This window comes from Akebia trifoliata, chromosome 6 (assembly GCF_017979445.1).
Source record: "Akebia trifoliata isolate Shusen 1 chromosome 6, ASM1797944v1, whole genome shotgun sequence".
Taxonomy (NCBI): domain Eukaryota; kingdom Viridiplantae; phylum Streptophyta; class Magnoliopsida; order Ranunculales; family Lardizabalaceae; genus Akebia; species Akebia trifoliata.
Genome location: NC_141380.1, coordinates 24,530,561 through 24,555,255, shown reverse-complemented (window position 1 = coordinate 24,555,255; position 24,695 = coordinate 24,530,561). Strand labels below are relative to the sequence as shown.

The 24,695-nt window shown below is 37.0% G+C and overlaps 2 protein-coding genes across 3 annotated transcripts; one reads left to right on the top strand and one right to left on the bottom strand.

Annotated features, from left to right (window-relative positions):
* The first annotated feature begins 283 nt into the window (after window positions 1–283).
* Window positions 284–4,094, top strand: LOC147400470 (putative auxin efflux carrier component 1b). Its single transcript, XM_086446163.1, has 6 exons — window positions 284–1,742; window positions 2,175–2,451; window positions 2,552–2,637; window positions 2,778–2,935; window positions 3,046–3,122; window positions 3,815–4,094. The coding sequence occupies exons 1-6, from the start codon at window positions 665–667 to the stop codon at window positions 3,879–3,881; spliced, it is 1,743 nt and encodes a 580-aa protein (XP_086302289.1). The 5' UTR covers window positions 284–664; the 3' UTR covers window positions 3,882–4,094.
* A 10,810-nt stretch (window positions 4,095–14,904) lies between these two features.
* CCMH (cytochrome c biogenesis protein family) lies at window positions 14,905–23,234 on the bottom strand. Of its 2 annotated transcripts, none has more exons than XM_086446161.1 (4): window positions 22,958–23,234; window positions 19,213–19,386; window positions 15,508–15,639; window positions 14,905–15,286 (listed from the first exon to the last, which is right to left on the bottom strand). In XM_086446161.1, exons 2-4 carry the CDS (start codon window positions 19,354–19,356, stop codon window positions 15,104–15,106), a joined length of 459 nt encoding a protein of 152 aa, XP_086302287.1. In that variant the 5' UTR covers window positions 19,357–19,386; window positions 22,958–23,234; the 3' UTR covers window positions 14,905–15,103. The 2 variants fall into 2 exon arrangements, with proteins under 2 accessions (XP_086302287.1, XP_086302288.1); XM_086446162.1 differs by lacking the exon at window positions 22,958–23,234 and adding an exon at window positions 19,530–19,664.
* Between the last annotated feature and the right edge of the window lie 1,461 nt (window positions 23,235–24,695).

Sequence of the window (24,695 nt, the reverse complement as noted above, 5' to 3'; positions counted from 1 at the left end):
AACAAGATTATCACTTTAGAATAAATATATGCGATCTCGCTACCTCATGTTTTAATCTTTATCAGTAAAATAGTCATTTTAAAATTAAAATAAATACCTGCAATCTCTTATTCATGTTTTAGTAATTAAAATGAAGCATGTATTGAAATAGGAATTTTAACAAAAGTTTGAGAATTTTCTCTAAAAATAAATTTTTTTTTTTTAAAAATATATACTCGTTTTTGAAAAATTTTATATTTTTATAAGAGCAACTGAGCTGAGAATCTTGCATTGCACCCTCTGTTTCTTTGGCACATCAAGAGACAAGAGTGCAGAATGTAGGACTGCAAAACCTTTTTCTAAAAGACTAGAAGAAGAACCAACCATCTTCATTGGTGGGTTCTCTCTCTCTCCTTTTCTACACTCTTTAAAGCTTCTCAAAAGATCTCTGCTTTTATTTCTTGTCTGCCATTAAAACCCATATCTCACCAGTCACCTATCTCTTTCAAGTCCAGCTGAATGTCAGTTGTCCTGGAAGAAGAGAGTTTTCTTCTCTCTGTATTTTCATCATTTGTGAAGTAAACACAATCCGTGTTCTTGGGTTATCTCTGGTTTTGCTCCTAAACATAGATTTCCTGCTAAATCTCCAATCCAACTAGAAACAACAAAAAAAGAAAATAAAAAAATGATATCTGGTTCTGACCTCTACCATGTTCTCACAGCTGTTGTCCCTCTCTATGTTGCCATGATCCTTGCTTATGGTTCTGTAAAATGGTGGAAGATTTTTAGTCCTGATCAATGTTCGGGCATCAATCGATTCGTCGCCCTCTTTGCTGTTCCTTTACTTTCTTTCCATTTCATATCCACTAATAACCCATACACTATGAACTTAAGATTTATTGCTGCAGATTCTCTCCAAAAAATTATAGTCTTATTTGTTCTCTCAATTTGGTCTAGAACAAGTTCAAGAGGTTCTCTTGAATGGTCCATAACTCTCTTCTCTCTCTCTTCTCTTCCCAATACTCTTGTTATGGGAATCCCTCTTTTAAAAGGAATGTATGGAGACTCTTCAGGAAGTTTAATGGTTCAAATTGTTGTTCTTCAATGTATAATTTGGTATACTTTGATGCTTTTCTTGTTTGAGTATAGAGGAGCAAAGCTTCTCATTGTTGAACAGTTCCCCAACACGGCTGGTTCTATTATTTCCTTTAGAGTTGATTCTGATATAACCTCTTTAGATGGTAAAGAGACTCTTCAAACCGAAGCTGAGGTCGGTGAAGATGGTAAGCTTCATGTAATTGTGCGGAAATCAACTAGTTCTAGATCAGAAATCTTCTCTCGACAATCCCATTGTGGTCCACATTCAACGGTTTCATTGACTCCTCGACCTTCTAATCTAACAAATGCCGAGATTTATTCCCTACAATCTTCAAGAAATCCGACTCCTAGAGGGTCTAGTTTCAATCATACTGATTTCTATTCAATGGTGAATGGGAGAAATACAAGTAATGTGAGTCCGAGGCAATCAAATTTTGGAAACTTGGGGGGTTTCGATGAGGAAAGTGGAATTGGCAAGGCTTATACTCATGGAGTGAAGAAATCGACTAATGGAACTGATGGGGGTAAGGATCTCCACATGTTTGTTTGGAGCTCTAGTGCCTCTCCAGTCTCTCAAGGTGGAATTCATGTTTATAGAGGAGAGTTTGGCAATGAACATGGTGGTGGTGTAGTAGGACCTCATCCAACTGACACTAACACAAAAGGTTAGCACATTTGAATCCGATTTTAATTTGGATTTGTTATATGTTTCCTATATTTCAATTATTGTAGGATTTTTTCTTACTGCCAAGGTGTTTTGTTGGCTTGTTTTATATGTATTTTGTTGGGTCTTGATTTGTTTCTGTTTTTCATTTTAGTTTTTCTCGACAGATTTCTCTCTACTTTTTGGTTTTAGGGAAGGAGGCTAATCAATTATTGTGGTACATTTTCTTACTGTGAATATGTTTGTTTGTGTTTGGTTTTTGGAAGGAAGCCAATCTATTTTTTTTCTTTAACCCCTGATTTGTTTTATATGTATTTGTTGTGTCTTGATTTGTTTGTTTATGATATGGGTTTGTTATTTTAGTTTTTTATGGCAATTCAATTCACTTGTTTTTTTTCCCATGTTGTATGTTGTAAATCTCTATAATCTTTAGAATACGACGACTACTGTCGAGATGAGTTCAGCTTCGGAAACAGGATGGTTGCAAATGGGACAGAACGAGATGGGCCGAACCTGTCAAAGTTAGGTTCAAGCTCTACGACCGAGCTTCACCCAAAGACAGGTGTCCATGATGGCTCAAAGCCTACTTCAATGCCTCCAGCCAGCGTGATGACTAGACTTATTCTGATCATGGTTTGGAGAAAGCTCATAAGGAATCCCAACACTTACTCGAGTCTCATTGGTCTTACCTGGTCATTGATATCTTACAGGTCTATATATAAAATTACTCACTCATCGATACTTTCTCATCCAATTTCATTCTCACATTTATCCTCATGTATTGTTGGTTGATTTTTTCTGTTTTTTTAGGTGGGAGATTGAGATGCCTATCATCGTAAAAAGTTCGATCTCAATTCTATCTAATGCAGGTCTTGGAATGGCCATGTTCAGTCTTGGTATGGTTGTTAGGTTAAAAACTTGAGAATTTCGGGTTCCATAGTTGGTTGGTTTGACACATTGCAAAGCAACTTTGAAGTCAAGTCCAGCTTACCCAAAAAAAAAAAGCTGTGCTAACAAGCGCGTTACGGTATTGCAGGTTTGTTTATGGCTCTGCAGCCCCGGATTATTGCCTGTGGAAACTCAATTGCTGCCTTTTCCATGGCTGTAAGATTCCTAGCAGGTCCTGCTGTCATGGCGGCAGCCTCGATCGCAGTTGGATTGCGAGGTGTACTCTTACACATTGCAATCGTACAGGTAAACATTGTGAAAGTAATTTATTTTAATTTAATCTCTCTTTTGTTGGGCCTTTTCTCCTTATCATCTATTTTCTTGTATGTGAGATGATTTTGTCTTTAAATTTACAGGCAGCTCTTCCCCAAGGCATAGTCCCCTTTGTCTTCGCCAAAGAATATAATGTTCATCCTGATATACTGAGCACTGGGTTTGTGTTCCACATCTTGTGTTTTTAATTTCAAATTACTTCCTACCATACTACATATATTCATTCAAAAATTAGGTATTATACTCCTACATAGCTATCAAGCATGTGCAAGTTTAGGCTTGTCTATGTGAAATCTCGCATAAGATGCTATGTGCATTCATGTTGGGTACCACGTGAATATTTTATGCAATGTGGGTCGGGGGTGTCTCTGCATCCGCGGATCAGATCAAGAACTATCACTATTTTTTCTTAAGTTTTATAGTCCTAGAGATCTCTATTTCAAGAAATTGGAAGTTGTTAAAAGACGTTTCAAAAATAGAAAACCCTTGAGAAAATATTACACAACTGCCCTTTTCGTAACTCTTAAAAAGTTTGGCCTAGTGGCACTACCTCTTCACCTCAACAACTTTGCCTACCGCCAACAAAATACAAGAAATACACAACACCCGTCATGTTTATGGAGAGCCTCAACCCGGTGGTGAGGATAGCATTTTCCTTCTTTCAAACTGCATTGTTGGTCCCAAGTCTGCATATGGACAAGGACTGTCAGGATGGCAGGCTATGCATTGGGATGACTTACATTTGTATGAATGCATGCATGGATGGATGGATTAGAGCCATATTAAGAGTTTTGAGTTGTGTAATTATATTTCTGTCCTTACAAATTTGGTTTGAATGATTTTGATTTGCAGGGTCATCTTTGGGATGTTGATAGCTCTACCCATCACGCTAGTTTACTACATCTTACTTGGGCTTTGAAGCTGAAGCATTGAAAATTTGATTTAATGTAAATTTTACCCTCTAGTAGGGTTTTTTGGCTTCTCTAACTTATTAGCCAGACAGATGAGATTTTCACAAGTAACTTAACAGACTCACTTAACTGTCTTTTTGATTTGTAGGAGAGGAAAAAAGAAAAAGGGTTTGTTTTGATTTTTGAATCTGATCTGTGTGTGTGTGTGTGTGTGAAGTGAAGTGAAGGTTGTTTGTTGACATAGACTTGAGGTGTGTACATTTTTTTTTTTCAGCACAAACGCACTAAAATCCGTGTTTAAAAGCCGTATCAACCAGCCACTAATTAATGATTCTCTCTGGGTATCAGGGGCCATTTTGGGTACCAAATAATTAAAGAAATTGACCAAACAAACTGAAGCTTGATCAAAGCCAGTGTAAATGGGTTGTGGGTGATGATCTAGAACCTGTGCATGCAGGCCATGTGGCCTTACCAACTGATTTTTTTTTTTTTTTTTTATGTATTTGAAAGAAACTGATTTATATCTTAAAAATGATTAATTTTTCAATTAAAAACTATATTACGAAGGATTATATATACTTTTTCACTTGAATCTTCAACATTATTCAAATATGTTCATTGATAGGTTTGGGTGTGTGTGTTAATCTCCTATAAATGTCCCTTAGAGGACTACTTCATGTTTTGAGGTACCATTTTTATTCTTCCTAAATCCATAAAATGTTGCACAGATTGTGCTCATATCATACTTAAACATGAATCTCAAGAAGACACATAACGAGTCGGGATTAATTGCATATTTTAACATCTACATTAACTAATTGAGCTATGGGTCTAAGCTCACTGAATTATGAGTTCTAATGCATTAGTGCTGTTACGATTGTAATCCCATGAGTTATCTACAAAAATGTCATCTATGCTCACTCAATCAAGTGGACATTCACATTTTTCAATAGATTCCAACAAATAAAAAGAATTATTAATATTGGTCGGTCCCCATAAAATACAAGTTCACCTCATTTGGGCCTAAAGTAGACTTTATATTTTCCAAAACCTAATTATTTAGTGTCTTAAACAATTTCAAGTGGGATTATCAAACAAAAAAAGAGAAAAACAAAACTTGAAGTGGTTCTAACTTCTTCTTAATTTCTTGGCCCATTAACTGATTGATTAGAATAAATTTATTTAAAATCTGATAAAGCATATAAGCTTCATAGATTTTGTGATTGAAATGATGAAACTATGCCCTTTAACTGGTGTTCAAGCTTATGTGCATCACATGTGCCAGTTAGTCACTTGTTCCCTCTTAAAGCTCTTTTTCTAACTTTTCAGAACTTTCAGTTTCTTTTGGTAAAGTGAAATGTACTATGATGTTGGATGAACCACAATTCCTCCTTTTTAGGTCTTGTTTAGGTTTTGTTTAAAAATAATAATAATCTTGTTAGTGGTTCAACATTTCACTAACTCACATCACATGGATTCTGGCTTTTGAAGTTTGAAAAGGCGTAATTTTGTCATCCATCCGTTTAGGGATCACTTTTAACAATTTTAAGCATATTATAATGTTGTAAATATGAAAACATAAACACTAAACAACTTTTAAAAATGTGGTTTTAATGATATCAATTGGAAATTCACGACCTTCCCTCGAGATGCAAAAGAAAAAAAAAATGATTTGATTGATTTTGAATAATAATGGTAATTCAATATCTTAGTTGCATGATCTTATTGTCTTCTACTTAGATTAACAGTCAAAAGTCGTAAAATAAGATAATCTACACCTTTCTTATACTCTAATTAACGGTCAAAATTCGTGATAATGTATGATTTTCTTCTCTTCAAATTTAAGATTGATTAACTGAAAAAAAGACTTACTGTCTTCTAGAAAATGGTTTGCAATGCTTGATTTTTTTGAAGATTTTTCTTAACTTTTCTTCTATTCGGAGTTTGCACTTTATCAATGGAAAATGAGGGTTTTCTTACTCTAGAGGACTTACAATGCAAGCATTATGTAGATTTTCATCTCTTTGGGATTTGCACATACTTAACCGAGAAGATGTGTTTTATGTTTAAAACAAGGTTTCAAACTAGATTTTCGCTAGAGGTTAGAATCTAAGTGTTGTCTTTGAAACTCGGGTCTTCTAAGAGAAAATGATTTTGGATTCACCTAAATGGACCCAAACTTTAATATTTATAGATCTAAGTTGAAAGTGACTTTTCAATAATATTTTTAAATTTATTGACTTCAGTTAATTAGTCTAAAGGTCAAATTTAGCCTAATTTCAATTTTGATGCTCTTAGGATTTTTGGTGGGTCCCACGCATCCTTTAAGGTGTAAGACACACGACCGGGTTATTTGATTCTTGGATTAACTCATTTTGGTGGATGCGTTTCCTCAATCAAGCAAACCATTTTATTTGATGTGTAGGCTTGATAATATGGATCTCTTGGACATATTCAGACCATGGACTTTATTTACGAAAAACTTCACCCATGTCGAGGAGGTCATTCCCTATTAGCGGACCCATTTTGGTACAAGAAGCTTTTAGTGACCTTTCTTGTGATTTATGTGGCATGAAGGGACCATTATGCAATTTATGAGGGACAAAGGGATCATTATGTAATTTTGATGTCCACGAAACTCTTATTATCTTATTAATTATGCAAAACAAACCATAATATAAATTCCATTTTGTAGAAAAAAAAATGGATAAATTTACTAAGCACACAAAGCAAAATAAAGAAGAAAACACAAATACAAAGATGTACATGGTTCACTCTCAGCCAAGGTTTTTAAACTCGTCCGAGACCGAGACGTATCGCCCGAGTTAACTCGGTATCAGAGCTGAACGAGACCAACTCACAAAGTCATTTTCTGATCGAGATTTACGAGTCACATTCAATTTTTTAATTTATCTCACGAGACGTCTCAAATGTATCGGAAAACTTGCTCGAGACAATTCGGTATTGGAGCTGAACGAGATGAGATGAGATACTGAGTTTAAAAACCATGCTCTCAGCACAAAAATACTAGGCCAAAGTTATATATTTGTGCATTGGGTTCCGTTGATTCAAGAAATAACAAACACAACAGCTAATGGTCGAGATTTTATGCATATTTTAATAATACATATCCTGGTGATACTTATCTAAAAGGAAATTCCTAACTGTTGGATTTTGTGCTTACATGGTCATGATCACGTGTTATTTCTTGAATCAACGGATAACTATTTTTACACAATCACCTGGATGCTGCCCATTTTTTCAATGTTTTCTACAATACTGCCATATAATGGATGGCATCTGGGAGATGTAAAAATAGTTGTCACTTATAGATGTTCCCTTGAACGCGACTCTATTTTATATATATACTCTGACCTGATAGCATAAATACCCTTAGAAACACAAATAAAATCCGTGTACTGGATCTCCAATGCAAGATACCACTGCACACCAAATGCATAGCTTTGCTTTTAATGTTTCAGGTGGCAAATTGTTATACCATCAATCAACCTCACATAGCCCTCTTTTATGTGGGATTTTTGCAACAGGCACTTTAGTGTAAAGATACAATAACTATTTTTACACAATCACCTGGATGCTGCCCATTTTTTCAATGTTTTCTACAATACTGCCATATAATGGATGGCATCTGGGAGATGTAAAAATAGTTGTCACTTATAGATGTTCCCCCGAACGCGACTCTATTTTATATATATACTCTGACCTGATAGCATAAATACCCTTAGAAACACAAATAAAATCCGTGTACTGGATCTCCAATGCAAGACACCACTGCACACCAAATGCATAGCTTTGCTTTTAATGTTTCAGGTGGCAAATTGTTTATACCATCAATCAACCTCACATAGCCCTCTTTTATGTGGGATTTTGCAACAGGCACTTTAGTGTAAAGATACAATGCATGCGAAGGGCTGTTATTCTAATATAGTAAATGGTTTTAAATCTCGTTTGAGACCGAGACGACTTGTCCGAGTTGTTTTGGTATCGTTCACCAGCAAGATTAGTTGACAAGTCATCTCAACGACATGGTTCATTCTAAGTCTAAGGCTTTTTTTTTTTTTTTTTTTTTTAAATCTTGTCTGAGAAGACTCAAATAAATTGGGTATCTCATCCGAGACAACTTGGTCTTGTTCATGGATGAGATGAGACGAGACGTCAAAACGAGTTTTAAAACCATGATCTGCAAATATATTTTTTGAAATATTATTTTAACATATCATCTTTGGGTTATAAATAATAATGATGATGATGATATACTTCATAAGTGCATAGGCTAATGGATGTGAATGATCATGAACTTCCCCTTATAGGCATTTCAAATCGTGCAAGTTTCTTCAGGGGGGAATTTGAGTATCTCATTGAGTATGGTAGTAGGATGAATCTTGATCTCATGGATTGTCTTATAGAAGAAGGTAATTAAAAAGAAAGAATATGATTTCATTCTTTGATCACGTTAGAGCTGTGCCACTGCTTCGAATAAGAGAAAGAAATTAGGAATCCATGTTTTTTAATCTGACTCTCCCACTCCAATCATAGTTTTTCCTTCAATTACTTTGAAATTAGCTTCTTCAACTTCAGTCACTCAAATTTTCGATATTCCTTTTTAATTGGACAGCCCGTATGGGAGGTGGGCCAGACCTCTAGATCAGGCGGCCCAGCACATTCAAATGACAATTGGCAGCCCGTTAGTGAGATAGACATACTGTCCATCCAAGCAGGCCCAGCAAATGTGTTATCTAAGCCTCAGCCCATAGGTGCAACGGACCATTTATCCATCTTGGATGAATCAATCCATTCTAAGGTATGTCCCCAACCCACTTTTGATTTAGGCCAAGTTGATGGCCCATTTGGAAATATGAACATAGAAGGTAGATACATAGAGCCAACAGTCAGATTGCTAGCAAACGGTAACATGGATGAGTTGGTAGGAAGGAAATCCGTGGACCTTTTATTTTTAGAAGGCGACCTCATTCAGGACATGATGAAATCGGAGATCGTTGGGGCGGGTGGTCTGGGTAAGGTCGTTCGTCAAGAAGTTAACTCAAAGGCTTTTCCAATAATTGAGAGATCTTTGGCGTTGATCCATGAGGAGCCAACGGTGTGTAAGTGGATATCTAAAGTTGGAACTCAGTTAGAAGGTTTTTGGGAGTTGCAACACGAACTGGCAGATGGTCGGAGGTGGGGGGAACGGTCTGCTTTGGCACAAGGTAGTTTTCTGCAGCTATTACAGTCTGTTGAAGACTCTAACGCTCGGAGAGATGGATGTGGTAGTGGGGAGGTAACAATTGGAGGAGGACTTGTTAGCACTATCACAGAAGATGTGTCACAGATGGAATCTGAATTGGACACCATACCCTTAGCCATGGTAGATATAGAGGAGAACTCGAGGAGCTGGGGAAGGAATAAATCAAAGAATCAGATAGTGGAGGTTCTAAGCTGACTGGATTATTCACAATTGGGAGAAAACTCAAGGGTGTTAATGTCGATTAGATTTTTCTCATGGAATGTGCGTGGACTTAACAACAAATCCAAAAGGACCTCGGTTAAGGCAATAATTCAAGCTCACAAACCACACATTGTAACACTTCAAGAAACCAAAATGGACCAAGTGGATAAGGCGGTGATACATGACATTTGGGGTAGACGGAACTTGGGGTGGAAGTATCTTTCAGCAAATGGGACAGCAGGGGGTGTTTGGGTACTATGGGACAAAAGGGTGATCGAGGTGGATGATTCATTAGTGGGAGCCTTTTCTGTCTCTATACTGTGCCGGTGTACAGGGAAGGAAGATAGTTGGGTGTTTTCGGGAGTATATGGGCCTACTAGAGAATGGGAACGTAAGCAATTCTGGGAGGAGTTGGATGACGTGGGTAGTTACTGGAACCGTCCGTGGTGTTTGGGAGGTGATTTCAATGTCATTAGATTCGCGTGTGAGAAACAAGGTGGATCGAGGATAACAACAAAGATGAGGAGATTTGGGGAATTCGTGAATCGGAAAAACTTAATGGACATCCCACTCCAGGGTAGAAGCTTCACTTGGTCCAATCAACATGATGTACCCACCCTCAACAGATTAGACAGATTTTGGTCTCAGATGATTAGATTTCGATATTTTGCCAGCTCTCTCAGACAGCTATCCCAAACCCAGTATCTAATCATTGTCCTATTCAGTTGGTAACAGGGCCACTCAACAAGGGTCCCATTCCGTTCCATTTCGAGTTGATGTGGCTGAAACATCACAATTTCAAGGAGTTGATAACTGAATGGTGGGGGAGTTTTTCATTTGCAGGATCAACAGGGGAGATATTCAGAAAGAAGTTGAAGGCTCTAAAAATGACTCTAAAAGAGTGGAATAAAGAATCCTTCTAAAAATGACTCTAAAAGAGTGGAATAAAGAATCCTTCGGAAGGGTGGATGCGCAGAGCAAGAAAATTCTTTTGAGAATTGAAGATTTGGATCGTAGGGAAGAGTTGAATCCGATTTCGATGAGCGAAAGGTCAACGAGAGCAAATCTTCGTGAGAAATATCAGCGGCTAGCACTTATGGAGGATATCAGTTGGAAACAAAAATCCAGAGTTAGATGGCTTAAAGAAGGGGACGGCAACACAAAATTTTTTCACCGCATGGCCAATGCCCGAGACAGGAGTAACCACATCACAAGGTTGTTTGTGAACGGGGAATGGGTGGAAGGTGAAGAGGCGGTAGCCAAGGGGATCGTAGATTTCTACTCGGAGTTATATACTGAAGGGGTTGCTAACAGACTGAAACCCGATCTACTTCAGTTTGATAGAGTCTATGAGGCACAAAGCGAATGGTTGGAAAGACCCGTTGAAGAAGATGAGATATGGGATGCTATCTCAAGCATGAAGAGCGATAAAGCGTCGGGGCCAGATGGTTTTCCTGTGGAATTCTACAAAGCTTGTTGGGAAATCATCAAGAGTGATTTTATTGCTCTAATCAATGAATTTTTCAGAGAGGGAGTGCTGGATCGTGACTCCAATTGTACTTTCATTGCTCTAATTCCAAAGGTGGTGGGGACTGAAGATATAAAGGACCTGAGGCATATTAGTTTGGTGAACACTAGCTACAAAGTCATCACAAAGCATCCTTGCTAAAAGATTGAAATGGGTCATCCAAGGGCTAATAGGGTGCAATCAGAGTGCATTTGTCAAAGGGAGACAGATTCTGGACGGGGTTCTAATAGCAAACGAGTGCATTGACTCTAGACTGTGGTGTGCAAGGTGGACTTTGCGAAGGCTTATGACCACGTCAACTGGCAATTTTTGGAATATATGCTGGTCAACTGGCAATTTTTGGAATATATGCTGGAGGAATATGGGCTTTGGCAGGAAGTGGATCAAATGGGTTATGGCAAGTTTCATGTGTGACTTCCCCTTCTTATTCGGTCTTAGTAAATGGAACGCCCCACGGATTCTTTAAGAGTACGAGAGGCCTCAGACAAGGAGACCCTCTATCTCCTTTCTTGTTTATCATAGTCGCAGAAGCTTTTGGGAAAATGATGGAAAGAGGGGTAGAGTATGGATCTTTCTCAGGGTTTTCAGTTGGTACAGGCACTGTTTCTATCTCGCATCTCCAATTCGCAGATGATACTCTAGTATTCCTGGATGATTCTATAGACCAGCAGACTAGGAGATTAGGCGGATTGCTTTGTTGCTTCGAAGCGGTGTCAAGTATCCCAGTAAACACAAGGAAAAGTAAGGTTCTCCCAGTCGGTTTGGCTAGATGTGCAACTCTTCTGGCAGCTTCGTTGGGTTGGCAAGTGGGTAGTTTTCCCTCTTCTTACTTGGGAATGCCTCTGGGGGCCCCCTATAGGAGGGTGGCGATCTGGGACCCGATAGTGGAAAGAATTGAAAGAAAACTAGCAATGTGGCAAGCCAATTATTTATCCAAGGAAGGTAAGCTGACTTTGATAAAAAGTGTTCTTTCTAGCATTCCAATATATTTTCTCTCTCTTCTCTCAATGCCTTGAAGTGTAGAACTAAGACTAGACAAGTTGTTCCGTAACTTCTTATGGCATGACAGAAATGGGAATAGAAAACACCATCTTATAAATTGGAAGCAAGTTTGCTCAACTAAGAAATAAGGTGGCCTCGGCATTAGAAGACTTGGGAAAATGAACATAGCCTTAAGGGGGAAGTGGTTGTGGAAGTTTGGGAATGATGGGAACAATTTATGGAGACAAGTTATAGAAAGCAAGTACAAGTCGAGCAAGACAGGGTGGGAAAGCAGACCAACCAATCAACCATATGGGTGCGGGATGTGGAAGGGCATCATGAAGATTATCCCCCTGTTCAGAGTGAGAATCAAGTTCAAAGTGGGCCAAGGTAGTCGAGTAAGGTTCTGGGAGGACACATGGTGTGGTAATCAGCCTCTAATGGAGGTATTTCCAACGTTGTACTCCATATCCTCGAAGAAAGGGCAACCAATCACATCCGTCCGTGCAGCTATGGGAGAAGACTGGGCATGGGATCTTGGTTTTCGAAAGGGTGTTAATGAATGGGAACTTCAAGAAGTTGGTAGGTTAATCGGTGACGTTTCAAGTATCGGGTTACGTACGGGAAGAGAAGATGAGAGGATTTGGACGGCAAGTAAAGATGGAAGATTTTCGGTTCGTTCATTTTACCAATCATTGAGCAACAATGAGGTTCCATTCTTTCCCCATGCTTCAATTTGGGGCCCAAAAGTGCCAAGTAAAGTTGCTTTCTTCACGTGGACAGCGGCCCTAGGAAGGATTCAAACGACAGATTTGTTGATGCGGCGTGGTTGGTGTGGGGCGAGTTACTGTGTGTTATGTATGGAAAATGGAGAATCATCGGACCATCTTCTAATTCATTGCAAATTCTCACATGATATTTGGACTCATTTTTTTAAGTTATTTGGGGTTTCAACATGTTTACCAAGATCAGTTAAGGATATCTTCATAGGTTGGTCGTCAATTGGACACGCGTTTGATGGTACAAAGAGGACATTGTGGAACCTTATGCCCTCCGCAATTTGTTGGGGGGTGTGGATGGAAAGGAATAGGCGCATATTCGAGGGGAAGCAGAAAGATTGTCCACAAACAATTTTGTCTATCTTGGGTCTTATCTTTTGTTGGTCCAAAGTTTTTAAGGAGCTTAGGGGTTTATTTTTTGAAGATTTTGTGTTTAGGTGGGATGGGATTTGTTGTTCTGTTCGTGAGTAATTTTGTCTTGTAAGGTTCTCCCAGATTGGTCATCTCGACCGATTTGTTTTTTATTCATGAATACAATGCTGTTTATCAAAAAAAAAAAAAAAGTTAACTTTTAAATAGTATAAATCCAAACTTATATTTTAACATTTTAACTTTCAAAAATAAAAAAAGTTAATTCTTTTAAGCCTACTCAAACTCAAACTCAAACGGGCTCTTAGCATGATATTGGAGAATCTCCTTGCCATTGAGGCATGACTTGAGATCTAACGATATACGGGCGTGTAAGTCATTTGTTAGGGCTGGACCTGGCCTCGGGCACTTGAAAACTCTTGGAATTTGGGTTTTCTTTGAGTATGCATGATGAGTTTGAGACATGTGCTATGTATGATTGTTAGGATTTGATACATTGTAATAAGGTGTAATGTGATACACCATATCATCTCATTTAGATTATAATTTAGATAGATATGATTAGATTAGATTTCTTAGATTTTGATTCTATTTAGGATTCTTTATAATTTCTATATAAATCCTATTAGGGTTTATATAATCTTATGAAAAGAATTAATTTAATATCCAACCTTGTTTATGGTATCAGAACCGTTGATTTATTGATCAAGTTTTAGGTCCCACTCACACCATCTTCTGGCTGCCAAACTACCGAAGATCATCAGATCACGACCTCCTTCCTTTGTTCATGTTTTTCTTCATTTTTATGAATATCTACTATTGATAGCTATGCCATCAATAATGCTCTTTCCAATCACTTTCCTCAGTCACCACGTGATTGTTTCAACGACGATATTGTGGCGAAGATAGAAAATCAAAATTAAAGCCTTTGGAGAGAGTCGGTGTCAATAGCCAAGTCTTCAAATTTGAAGGGTTTGACCTTGGTCCTTGAGTAATCGTTCACTTTACTTGGATATCGTACTTTCCAAAGTAAAGAAGGAAATAGATCACTGATTGTGCATCCATGTAGTTACATACAGATGAAAGAGATCACTGATTGTGCATCCATGTTATTACATACAGATGAAATGTGCCTCATTATTGGTCTGAACCACATATTAAACCCTATTTTTGTCCCAATTACCTGTGCTCAGTCCAAGTTGTTTCAATTTTCATGCCCAAGCCCAACTTTTCAGTTCTAATCTCTAAGTCCCTTGATAAACTCACCCAAGATCAAATCACTACCCGTTTGTATGGTTCAGCCCATCATAATCTTTTTAAAAATGTCTATGGATTGATGAAAGTTCAAATTAAGGTCAATGATTGAACCCGTGATGGAGCCACATTGAAACCATTTAAGACTCAAAAGAGGCAATGACCAATGATGAGCCCATGACCAAATGAGACTATTAAATTATGTTTATTTTCCGGGTTGTTCATTCATATTTGAGGTGATTTGATTTGTTTCAAGCTATGGGATCATTGGTACATCTTCAACAACGAGCATTTGGCATTGGCAACTCTTCTTCGACAACTTATTTTATGAGACCATCAATTTCAGCAAACTCACATTGATTGTTGATCCCCAATCACCATGAGTTTTGAGGGAGAATGTTAAAGAATATTAGGATTTGATACATTGTAATGAGGTGCATCACATTACGTATCATCTCATTTAGATTATGATTAACATAGATATATTTAGAGTAGATTTTCTTAAATTTTGATTCTATTTAGGATTCTTTATGATTTCTACATGAACCCTATTAGGTTCTTGTAATCTTATGAAGAGAATCAATCTAATATCCAATCTTCTCTATATCCCATCAACACCACAAAGCTTCATAGTATCATCCAGCAAAGAATCCTCAAAACAATGAGTCTGAATTTGATCTAATACTAAATGAATCAATTCAGCAATTCGAATAGCTGAATCAAAGCTGTGAGTCAGGGAGAAAGCTTACAAGAATAATGCAGATTAGTGCATAATAAGTTAAAAGACGACAAACATAACATATATAAAATATCACGGGACATTAGTACTGGCTACCGTAAGAGAGTCGGGTGTCATCGATCCCACCAACTCTTCCCTCCTTGGGGAGGAGGTGTCAGTATATCTAACATTATTTCTTTCTCTTTTGGGGTCAACGGAACGCCTCTCACAAGGTTCAATGCCATGATGTGTACGTTAGTTTTCTGTTTGTGCTTCTGATAAGCCCAAATCCCTGCAGCTGCTCCTGCAACTAGAAACTATTTCCAAACCCAATAATGCAATATTAGCAGAAAATAAAAAGAAATATCCTCAATTTAGAGAAATTCTATTGCCACACCAATTTTTTACTTACAAAACACCAATTCTTGTGAAATTAAGCAGTTGTTTACATATGGGTTGGTGTGCAATAAGTAAAAGTTGGTATGGCGATAGCAGCTTTCTTAATTTAAGAAAATATTTACGATCCTCATAAACTGACCGGTGATAGCCAAAGAGCAGCGGTCTGTAGATCAAATCGTGGGGCATAGAGTACTGTCTCCCCAAAATCCTCCTCAAGCTTTTTAAAGATCTCTTTGTCGCTTTTCCCAGATCGAATTTCATCACGAATCAACTGCAATGATGGTGCAAGCAACATCAGAACAGATATCGGATAACTCATTTTTGAGTTGGGATAATCAAATATTTCTGTTTATTCTCTTATAGACAATTAAAATACTAATGAACAGAGGAGCAAACAAAGTTTTGTAACCTATCTCTCATTACTTCAAAATTTCTTGATAAATATGGTTGAAAGATAACTTAAACAACCAACGAATCCATTTCATGTATTGATAAATTGACTCAAATCTGAAAGAGGACATAGATAAAATTAACAAGAACTTGACCATATATTCAGTCGAGTAGATTTGAGTCTCGACGGCTTCTCATGATTTAAAGTTCTTTAACTCGTTGCATAGTGAACAAGGCACACGACCACCTCCCCGCCTACCCCACTGTTGCCACCAACAGTTTCTCAACTGTCTCAGTTTCCACCATTTAAAGCAACTTCTCAGAAGAGCTCATAATCAAACCAAAAAGAAGAAAATGTTGAAGAACAAATGGTACTCCTTTTCTGTTCTTTTTTAGGTTTCTCTCACTGAAAAGGTTGAATGATCGGTTACAAGGAACAAGCACTTTGCCCTCTCAATGGGGTCTGGCCAATGTAAGCTCACTCTCTAATCTCAACTACAACCAAGACTATTTTCCTATTTGTTCATTTGTTTGGTTTTGGTGAATTCTCTTCTTGCTATTCTAATTCCTTCGTGACCATTCCAAGAAGTCTAAAATATGAGGTGGAAAAAACCCTCCAGAGATGTCTTTTATTTGAAAGTAATCTCATCTGAATATTTCAAATTAATGTCCATCGATTGGCATGGCTTCTATACCAGCATCGGAAATAGGACCAAGTAGGCTATGTAAAACTTTAGTAACATTTGCTCCTTTTTTTCTGCTAAGAAAGAAGATTAGTAACAGATTAACATCCACAGATTGACATGGCTTCTGTCCAAACTCTTCCTGGCATCAGAAATAGGACTAGAGGTAGGTTTTGTGAAACTTTGGTAACATTTGCTTCCTTTTTTTCGCCTAATATGCAAGCAGATTAGTGGTTAGTGATTAGTAGGTGAAGGTGGGTTTTGAACATAGGTCATGGTATCAACACTCGGACTTTAACCAACTTAGCAAGCTGGCACCTTCAAGGCCCCACGAAGCAGACACTGACATGACATTTTTGTGTGACTGGACAAGACATATACAAGCCCCAATAAGCAAACCACGTCTCTCTGGCGTCACATGTGGATCCCCTCTTTGCAGGCCCTGGCATGCAAGGTTGCGCCTTCCTTTGTGCTTCCTTGACAAACCCCATGGAGCAATTCTCTAGCAACTCTTACACATCTGAAAAAGCAGCATTGTACTCATAGGCTCTTGCCCTAGCGTCCAATGCATCATCTGTCATCAAGGTGCCCTGACATATTTCATTATGTTGTCAAATGTCATTAAAGGAGACTTAGGTATAGAGACCATGAGAAGATCCCCATCAGGTGGCACCCTCCTTGGAGCCATCCCTTACTGTTGTTTGATGGGGATGCACAGTGATATTAGTCTAGTATTCGAAACACTCCACCCAATTATATAAATATGGGATCACTAAATGCTCCTCACCTTTTCTCCTTCTCCTCTATGCAACAAGGACCAAAAGGCCATTAGTTTAGGTGGAAGACGAGGTCACCTGCTAGCATCACTTATACTTAGAAACTGTAAAACAATAGGTTTTTCTTTGTTTATCTACTTTGATTTTGCCTAAAATGGGCTTGCTACAGGATGGAGATTTGAAATGGGTATTGAAGAAATTTAAATCTTACTCTGCAATTACAGCTATATTATTGCATAATCATCACTATGAATGAACATGAAGTCAACATGGTTAAAACCCATAAACAAATCTCTTCTATGAAGCCCTTGTTGTTCGCTTGGTCGTGTGTTTCACAACGTTAAAAAGAATCTCTCCTTGAAATCCTCCCTTTTTTCTACAAAAATAAAGTAAAATACCTGTTGAAACATTATTGAATTAAAAAAATAATGGAAATTTGGAATGCCTAGCTCTTCATTTCCATGCTAATATTCTCAGAATCAACAAATTACCACACGTGAGATCTTAAAAAACTTGTGACATGATGGAATAACTTTACTTTGGCAAGTTAAATTCCCAAATTTTATTAAAATTTCAAAGAGTAGAAATGACAATGGTGGGGTGGGGCTGGAGGTGATTGTGCAACATGGAGAGAGAGAGAGAGAGAGAGAGAGAGAGAGAGAGAGAGAGAGAGAGAGAGAGAGAGAGAGTGTGTGTGTGAACCTTACATTTTCACTTTAGTAAAAAAAGGTTGATTGCGGTCGAGGAATTAAGCCATGTTGAAAATGTTGGCACTCGTCTAGTGTTCTATAAAACTAGATACCAAAAATGAAATGATATAGAAAAAGATTTATAGACTAATTTGGAAGGTACTAATACTAGACACAGATTTGAATGACTAAATCAAAATAGACTTAATAAAATACTATAATTGATTTACTTTCTAATTAATAAAAAATTAGGAAATTAAGAAGGAACTCAAATTGTAAGATCTATATCTATGGACATTACAAACAATAGGTTACAATAATCGTACAAATAGAGATACTAATTATTATTTTCTCTGTCTAGCCGAGGTGGTTGCTCAAATACATATGCCTTAGGCCTAGAAATGACCACTTTGGAATGAGTCATGATAAACTGACGCTCTCAAGTCTGACACTCTTTGTATGCTCCCTGACGTAGCAGTGCAGAGAACCATAGATCTTTTTCTTCGAGATACACAAGGAAAAGATCTATGGTTCTATGCACTGCCGTGTCAGAGAGTGTACAAACATCAGGTTTGAGAGCATCAGTTTATCATTAGTCTTTTTGTATTTGGTGGCTGCCCAGGGTCCCTGATTAGGGAATAGGAGTCCCCACTACACCCATCATGACTTAGGAAGCTTTAACTACAGTGTTCGATCACGTCCTCATAGATTAGAGAGAGCTCAAGTAAGGTTTTTCCAATTACCAAATCGAGTTAATAGGCACTAGTTTAAAGATTGTATATCATTTGGTAATAGCTGGCCTTATAATGTTCACAAGTTATTACCAGATAATCATGTCTACTAGTTCTTCTCAAGAAAACTTAAAATCAAAAGTCGAATGTTTCGGTTGAGAAATTTCCCATACCATCACAAGTTATCTCACAAGAAAAACTTGATTAGGAGGTCCAATTTTAAGTTTCCTTGAACTCATATTAGCGTAAGAGACGACCCTAAAATTTGAGTTTTCAATCTGTTGACACCTACTATGATTACACTTTAATTGTATGATAGCTATCACAGAACTTTGTTTATAATGTAACGCTGATGAAAAAACTTTGAAACAATCCCTAGCAACGCATAAAACAAAAAGTTCAGCTACTATCAACAACTAGTTAGATTTGATTTCATCATTCGATAGAACTTATTGTCTTGACGATCATTTAGAAAATTGTCCCCACTCTATGATTGGAAGATAGCAATGTTAACTATAGTGATTCAGAGGTCAAAGGGGAAAAAGAAAGGAAAAAAAGTGAACCAAACAAAGTACCTTTCTGAGGAGAATAGCAACATCTGCTTGGGAATCCTCAATGGACTGGCTCCCACACTCAGTGCAACGCACATTGTGACTAATGTTTCTAGCCCGAGCTTCCACAACTTGTGCCTTCTTCACTGCGTCGTCACCATCCTCCATTGTGAAATAGAGCGCCCAAGTCCACAAAGACTACAAACAAAATATAATATAAAAAAAAAGTAAAAAGAGACCAAATTTTAAGACTGCATTTTTATCTTCCATTATGTTGGCAGAATTGCTGAATAAAAAACAATTAAACAAAGTTTTCTGAAATACTAATTATTGTGATGTACCAGAATGAAACTGAACACTCTTAATAGTTAGCAAAACAGTGATTGATCAAGGCACATAGATAGCCTTTGTAGTGTGTATCTAGCTTGGAGGTCTCCTCGACATTCTCTTTTTTTGGGTTTAATAAAACTGCTTTACCTATCCAAAAAAATAAATCACATCTGCTCTAATCGATGACTTAGATTCTAATAAGAAGACGTAAATCTCATGCCTTTTGGATAGGTAAAGCTGATGTGGTTAAATTTAATTTCAGAAGCATTTTAAAAACTTTGATCTCTTGGATTGTTAATTTAATTCTAGAAGCATTTTGTGAGTGTGATTAAATAAAAAAATGAAGGCATTATAGTCCAAAAATTTACAAAACTTTAAAGTTCAGCCAGATTTCCGCAAACAGCCGAAATTGAAGGATTGTGGGTGTTGTGTCCCCAATCTTCCCTTACAAGGAAAGAAGAATACTTGATCGATTGATAATCTTGAGCCTTATCTCATAATTGAGCTAATGGAGGACCTCAATGATTAATGAGCTATAAATGCCAATTATTAATGATCACAAGATATGAGAAATTTGAGCTTTTCCCCTCACCTTTTAAGTTTCTATTTTGGTGTGATCAGTTGGGCTTGTTGAGAGCCACTTTTGAGTGGGTTGTATTTACTCTGGAGTTTTTGTTGTCAATTCCTTGACCAAAAGTTTTAAGAGCTATGCTCCTTCATTGACATCAATCCTCTCGCAGCCATCATCATGTGATTGAAAGGGAAATCTAAGGTTGTGTCATTTCCACCTTACCCTAAGACCTCCTTGGACTCAATTTAGGTGATCTAGGAACCCCTCTTTATGTTAGAAAAGATTTGAGGAAAGGGGCCTTTATTTTTAAACTTGTTTTGTTCCTTTGGTTACCTTCTCGATTAGCTTTGGCTAACCGAAGAGCCTTTAGTTCGATTTTCAAACACAGGGTTAACCGCTCTAAATTTCTCGGTTAGCTTTGGCTGACTGAAGAGCAGCTCAGTTTAATTTCCAGAAACAATTTTTTTTTAGTCTCTAGAGCTTTGGTTAGCTTCGGCTAACCGAAAGACCCTTTCTTCGCTAATCGAAGCTAGTTTTCAAACTAGTCGTTGGAGCACTTGGTTAATCGAAGATATCCGTTAGGTTCAAAAATCTATAAATAAAAACCTAGTTCCATTTAGGGTTTTTGCCTGAGCCATTGGAGAGTTTTGAGCCCCCACAACACTTGCACACATGAGCCACACTCACCTTCTCCAACCCTAAGACCTTAGAAACCCTAGTTTTCTTAGGAAAACCAACCAAATTCTAAGCCTAGACCATTAGGTTCACCCTTATTCACCTTCATCCTTGGCACAACCTTCATATTCTTCTTGAAAGTTGGAACATCTCATGGAGTGCTAGATGGAGCTGCTTAGAGTTGGAGCTACATAGAAGCTTTGAAGACTCAAACCATAGTGAACTACATTAGTAAATCCTCCTCTTAAGGCAGAGTTCCTCAAACTTGGCCACTTTCTTTCTCACTATTTTTTGGGTTTCTTGGTTGGCCTCTTGTAAAACCCAAGTTCTTAATTGGTAGAGAACCAATCAAGAGTGTGAGGTGGATTTACTAGGTTTTCCTTGGTAAAAACTTAGGAGTTTAGGGAACATCTCCCTAGTTTGGGTTCTTGGTTAGCCTTGTCTAGGCTTTTAGCCAAACCACTATAAATCTTGCGTGCTTGAAGTATTGATTAAATTCCCATTTAAGCTTGCTTGATTTAGTTGAATTTGCTATATATGTTAATGTGCTTCTTCACTTAATTTGATCTACCTATTAATTAGCTTTCTTAATTAAAGAGACCATGTGTTGAAATTGGTTTAGGAGATGTAGGAGGTAGCACATTCACATAGCCTTACCTAGGATTTAGGATTAACCCCTATTGCAAAAAAGATTTGAAAAACCCCCACTGAACCACCCCCCCCCCCCCGGGACTAGATTGCTATTCAAAGGTGCAATTCCAGGTTGTTGGGCCCACTATCAGTTTAAAAACGCAAAGGTATCTTAAATAATCACTAAAACTTGGAAGTTGTCTAAATCATCCAAAAAAGTTTTTTTTTCTTTTTTTTTTTTTTTTTTTTTTTTTTTTTTTGGGGGGGGGGGGGGGGGGGTTGCTATTGTAATAACTAGAATTTTTTCCAACTTTTATTTTCTTTTTTCTGAATTTCTCCATTAAAATTATCTATTGTTTTAATTATATTTATTGAATAGTAACACTTCTAAGTTCTAACAACAAGAGCTCCTACAAATTGTGTCTATGCGGACCATTATCAAAATCACTCAATATTTCGAGCTCCCACACTGGACTAAATTCCAATTAGTGGATTATTAACAAAAGGAATTTAATGGTTGAATTCCTTTCTAATTGCAAAAATCCATGACTTGATTCTCCTCCATTAAACCAATGAGAGAGCTTTGGTCCGCTTTTATTCCTTCTAAGGTGTCTTTCTTTGTATGGCTTGCCTCTTTGGGTAGAATCCTCACTTTGGATAACTTGATCAGACGGGGGTGGGTCACTCTAAATTTTTGTTTACTTTGTTCGAGGGATGGGGAGTCTGTTAATCATATTCTTATACATTGTTCTTTCTCTCGTGTTATTTGGATGTTCTTTTTATCCTGTTTCCAGGTGGATTGGGTTCTCCCTTTATCTTTTTTTGATGTTTTAGAGACGTGGAGTTTCAATATTTTCTTTTCTAGAAAGAGACATCTTTGAGATATCCTTCCTTCGGCCATTGCTTGGGTCTTTGGAGAGAGTGCAACAATAAGGTATTTCATAGCAAGGAGAGCTCATCCCACATAGTGATTTTAGAGATAACCGGACTTCTGTTTCTGTGGTCCAAGATGAACAAAGCTTTTGAGGAAGTGCGCTTCCAAGATTTCTTATTTAATTGGGAATCCATTTGTGATTAGCTTCCAGCCGTGTAGTTTTTTTTTTTTTTTTCTTTTTATGGTTCGCTTGTTGTACTGTTTGGGGGCTATCTCAGCCTCCCTCTCATCTTTTCTTCATTTATAAGATTTTATACTTATCAAAAAAAAAAAAAAAAAACAGTGAGAGAGCTAGAATTACAAGCAGGGGGAATGCTTAAAAAGAGAGACTTTCTTGGGTTCAATCCATCTCCCAACTGCATTCCACCAAATAGAATAAGAATTTATGCAGAACCCAAAGAATTTTTACAACTCATCCGTTCAAAAACACGTCTAATTATATTTTTTTTTTCTTTCTTTTTTATTGTAAAACTAATAAACCTCTTTGCGTCATTTCATCAAACACCTTGTTAAGATGCAGAAACTCCCACATTTACAGTAAATTAATACGCGTGAGTTAGCTAGAACAATGATCAAAACAAACCAATTCATACACTCCAACAATCAATGAAGATGAAGAAGAAGAATACCTTGCTGTTTTAAAGGTTGTTGCGTGAGTCCACTCGAGCTGCTCGTACGCGCGATACTTGGTGATGGGTTTTGAATTTTGATAGAATAAGAAGAAACGGTTCACACTATCCCTTCTCGTCTCGCTTACGTGATACCGAGTTGACTGTTCAAGTCATCTCGTCTCGGACAAGTTATATCGGTATAAATTCCTAAACTAATAAAAATGAGAAATGATAAATGGACGCAATGACATCAGAGAGAGAGAGAGAGAGAGAGAGATCTTTTCTCTTTTACCAACTGCCCACGTTTTTATGTTTTTTAGATTTCAATTCTTAAAAAAGTTCCTTAAGCCCTCATTGATTATCACGTTTACAATCCAACAACATAATCTTTTAAATTTTATGAAAATATTTATATTAAAAAAAAATATTATTTTTCGAACTTGATCTCAGGTGTTAAAAATAAACAGCCATCAAACATCAAATTTAAAAAAATAATCAACAACGAAAAATAACTATTATTTCTTTAAAGTTCATATAATTTTTTCCCCTACAACTCCATTGCATTAGATTATATTTTTGAATGTCACTAGGTGATCAAATCAGAAAATTTACTTTTTTTTACTATGGACAAAAGAAAGAAAGGGAAAAACAACGTGCATTTAGCATCACTCAATAAAAATAGAAAGCTGTTAGTGTCACACCAACTTTTACTAATGCCACGTCAATTCATATATAAATCACCAGCACACAGTTTGTGTGGCAAAACTAACTCTCTAAAAATATATATTTACATTTAAATAAGAGAGTTGCTATTGGCACCCCAATTTTTACTCATTACATCTCAATTAAAATTAAAAATAATAATAATATATTTCCATAAACATGCACAACTTATGGCAAAATTCCGATACCTATACACTAATCATTTTAATTCCTCAAACATGTTTTCCTGGGAGATCGTCACTTTATACTCAACGACCTTGCTGATAAATTACTAACAAGATCACAGGTACTTTCGAAGTGACTTTTATAATCAATGATCTAGGCATCTTGTTGATATTTTATCAGTAAGATCACAGGTAATGTTAAAGTTAAATTCCCTTGATATTTTTACCAGTGAGATCGTTGGTAATTTATCAACGAGATCGTTGATTATAACAGTGACGAACTCGTTGGAAAAGATGTTGGAAATTAAAATAAACAGTGTGTAGGGATCAGAATTTTTCCCTACTTAACACATGAAAAGTAAATTTACCTTAAAAAATGTCATGCTTACGAATAAGTAGAAGTTAAGGTGCCAATGAAACTTTCTCACTCTTTATTTTTTAAGATTTCTTTTTGTTAGATTTAGGATTTTTTTGGACCCAATCCAAATTCTAAACCACCGCTCAAGTTGTTTGAATGTGTTATAATACTTGGTAATGTTGACTTAATAACTTGAACCAAACATTTGTAATGTTTGAATGGTGTGTTCTTATCTTTAATTGAGGTGCAATAAATAAAGTTAGGGTGCCTCTAGCTACTCTCTTAAATAAAGGGTTTTGTTTAAGATACATTAAATACACCTCAAAACTTGATTTTCCTTCCAAAACTGCCCTAAAATAATTATTTTCTATCAAAACCCTTGTTAGCAATTCGGAATACGGCAATAATTTGATGCGGGAAAAATTCGTGTTTTATTCGATTTTGAAGGACAAACATCTGGTCAAACATTCACTAAATGGCAAACATATAGCATATTTATGCGTGTATTATT

Excerpts from the sequence above, each read along its gene's own strand:
- LOC147400470 (XM_086446163.1), top strand. The coding sequence starts at position 665 with ATGATATCTGGTTCTGACCTCTACCATGTTCTCACAGCTGTTGTCCCT. Across the intron at positions 1,743-2,174 it reads AACTGACACTAACACAAAAG|AATACGACGACTACTGTCGA; the intron begins GTTAGCACATTT and ends TATAATCTTTAG. Across the intron at positions 2,452-2,551 it reads TGGTCATTGATATCTTACAG|GTGGGAGATTGAGATGCCTA; the intron begins GTCTATATATAA and ends CTGTTTTTTTAG.
- CCMH (XM_086446161.1), bottom strand. The coding sequence starts at position 19,356 with ATGGAGGATGGTGACGACGCAGTGAAGAAGGCACAAGTTGTGGAAGCT. Across the intron at positions 15,640-19,212 it reads TTGCTATTCTCCTCAGAAAG|TTGATTCGTGATGAAATTCG; the intron begins GTACTTTGTTTG and ends CCATCATTGCAG. Across the intron at positions 15,287-15,507 it reads CTGCTCTTTGGCTATCACCG|TTTCTAGTTGCAGGAGCAGC; the intron begins GTCAGTTTATGA and ends GTTTGGAAATAG.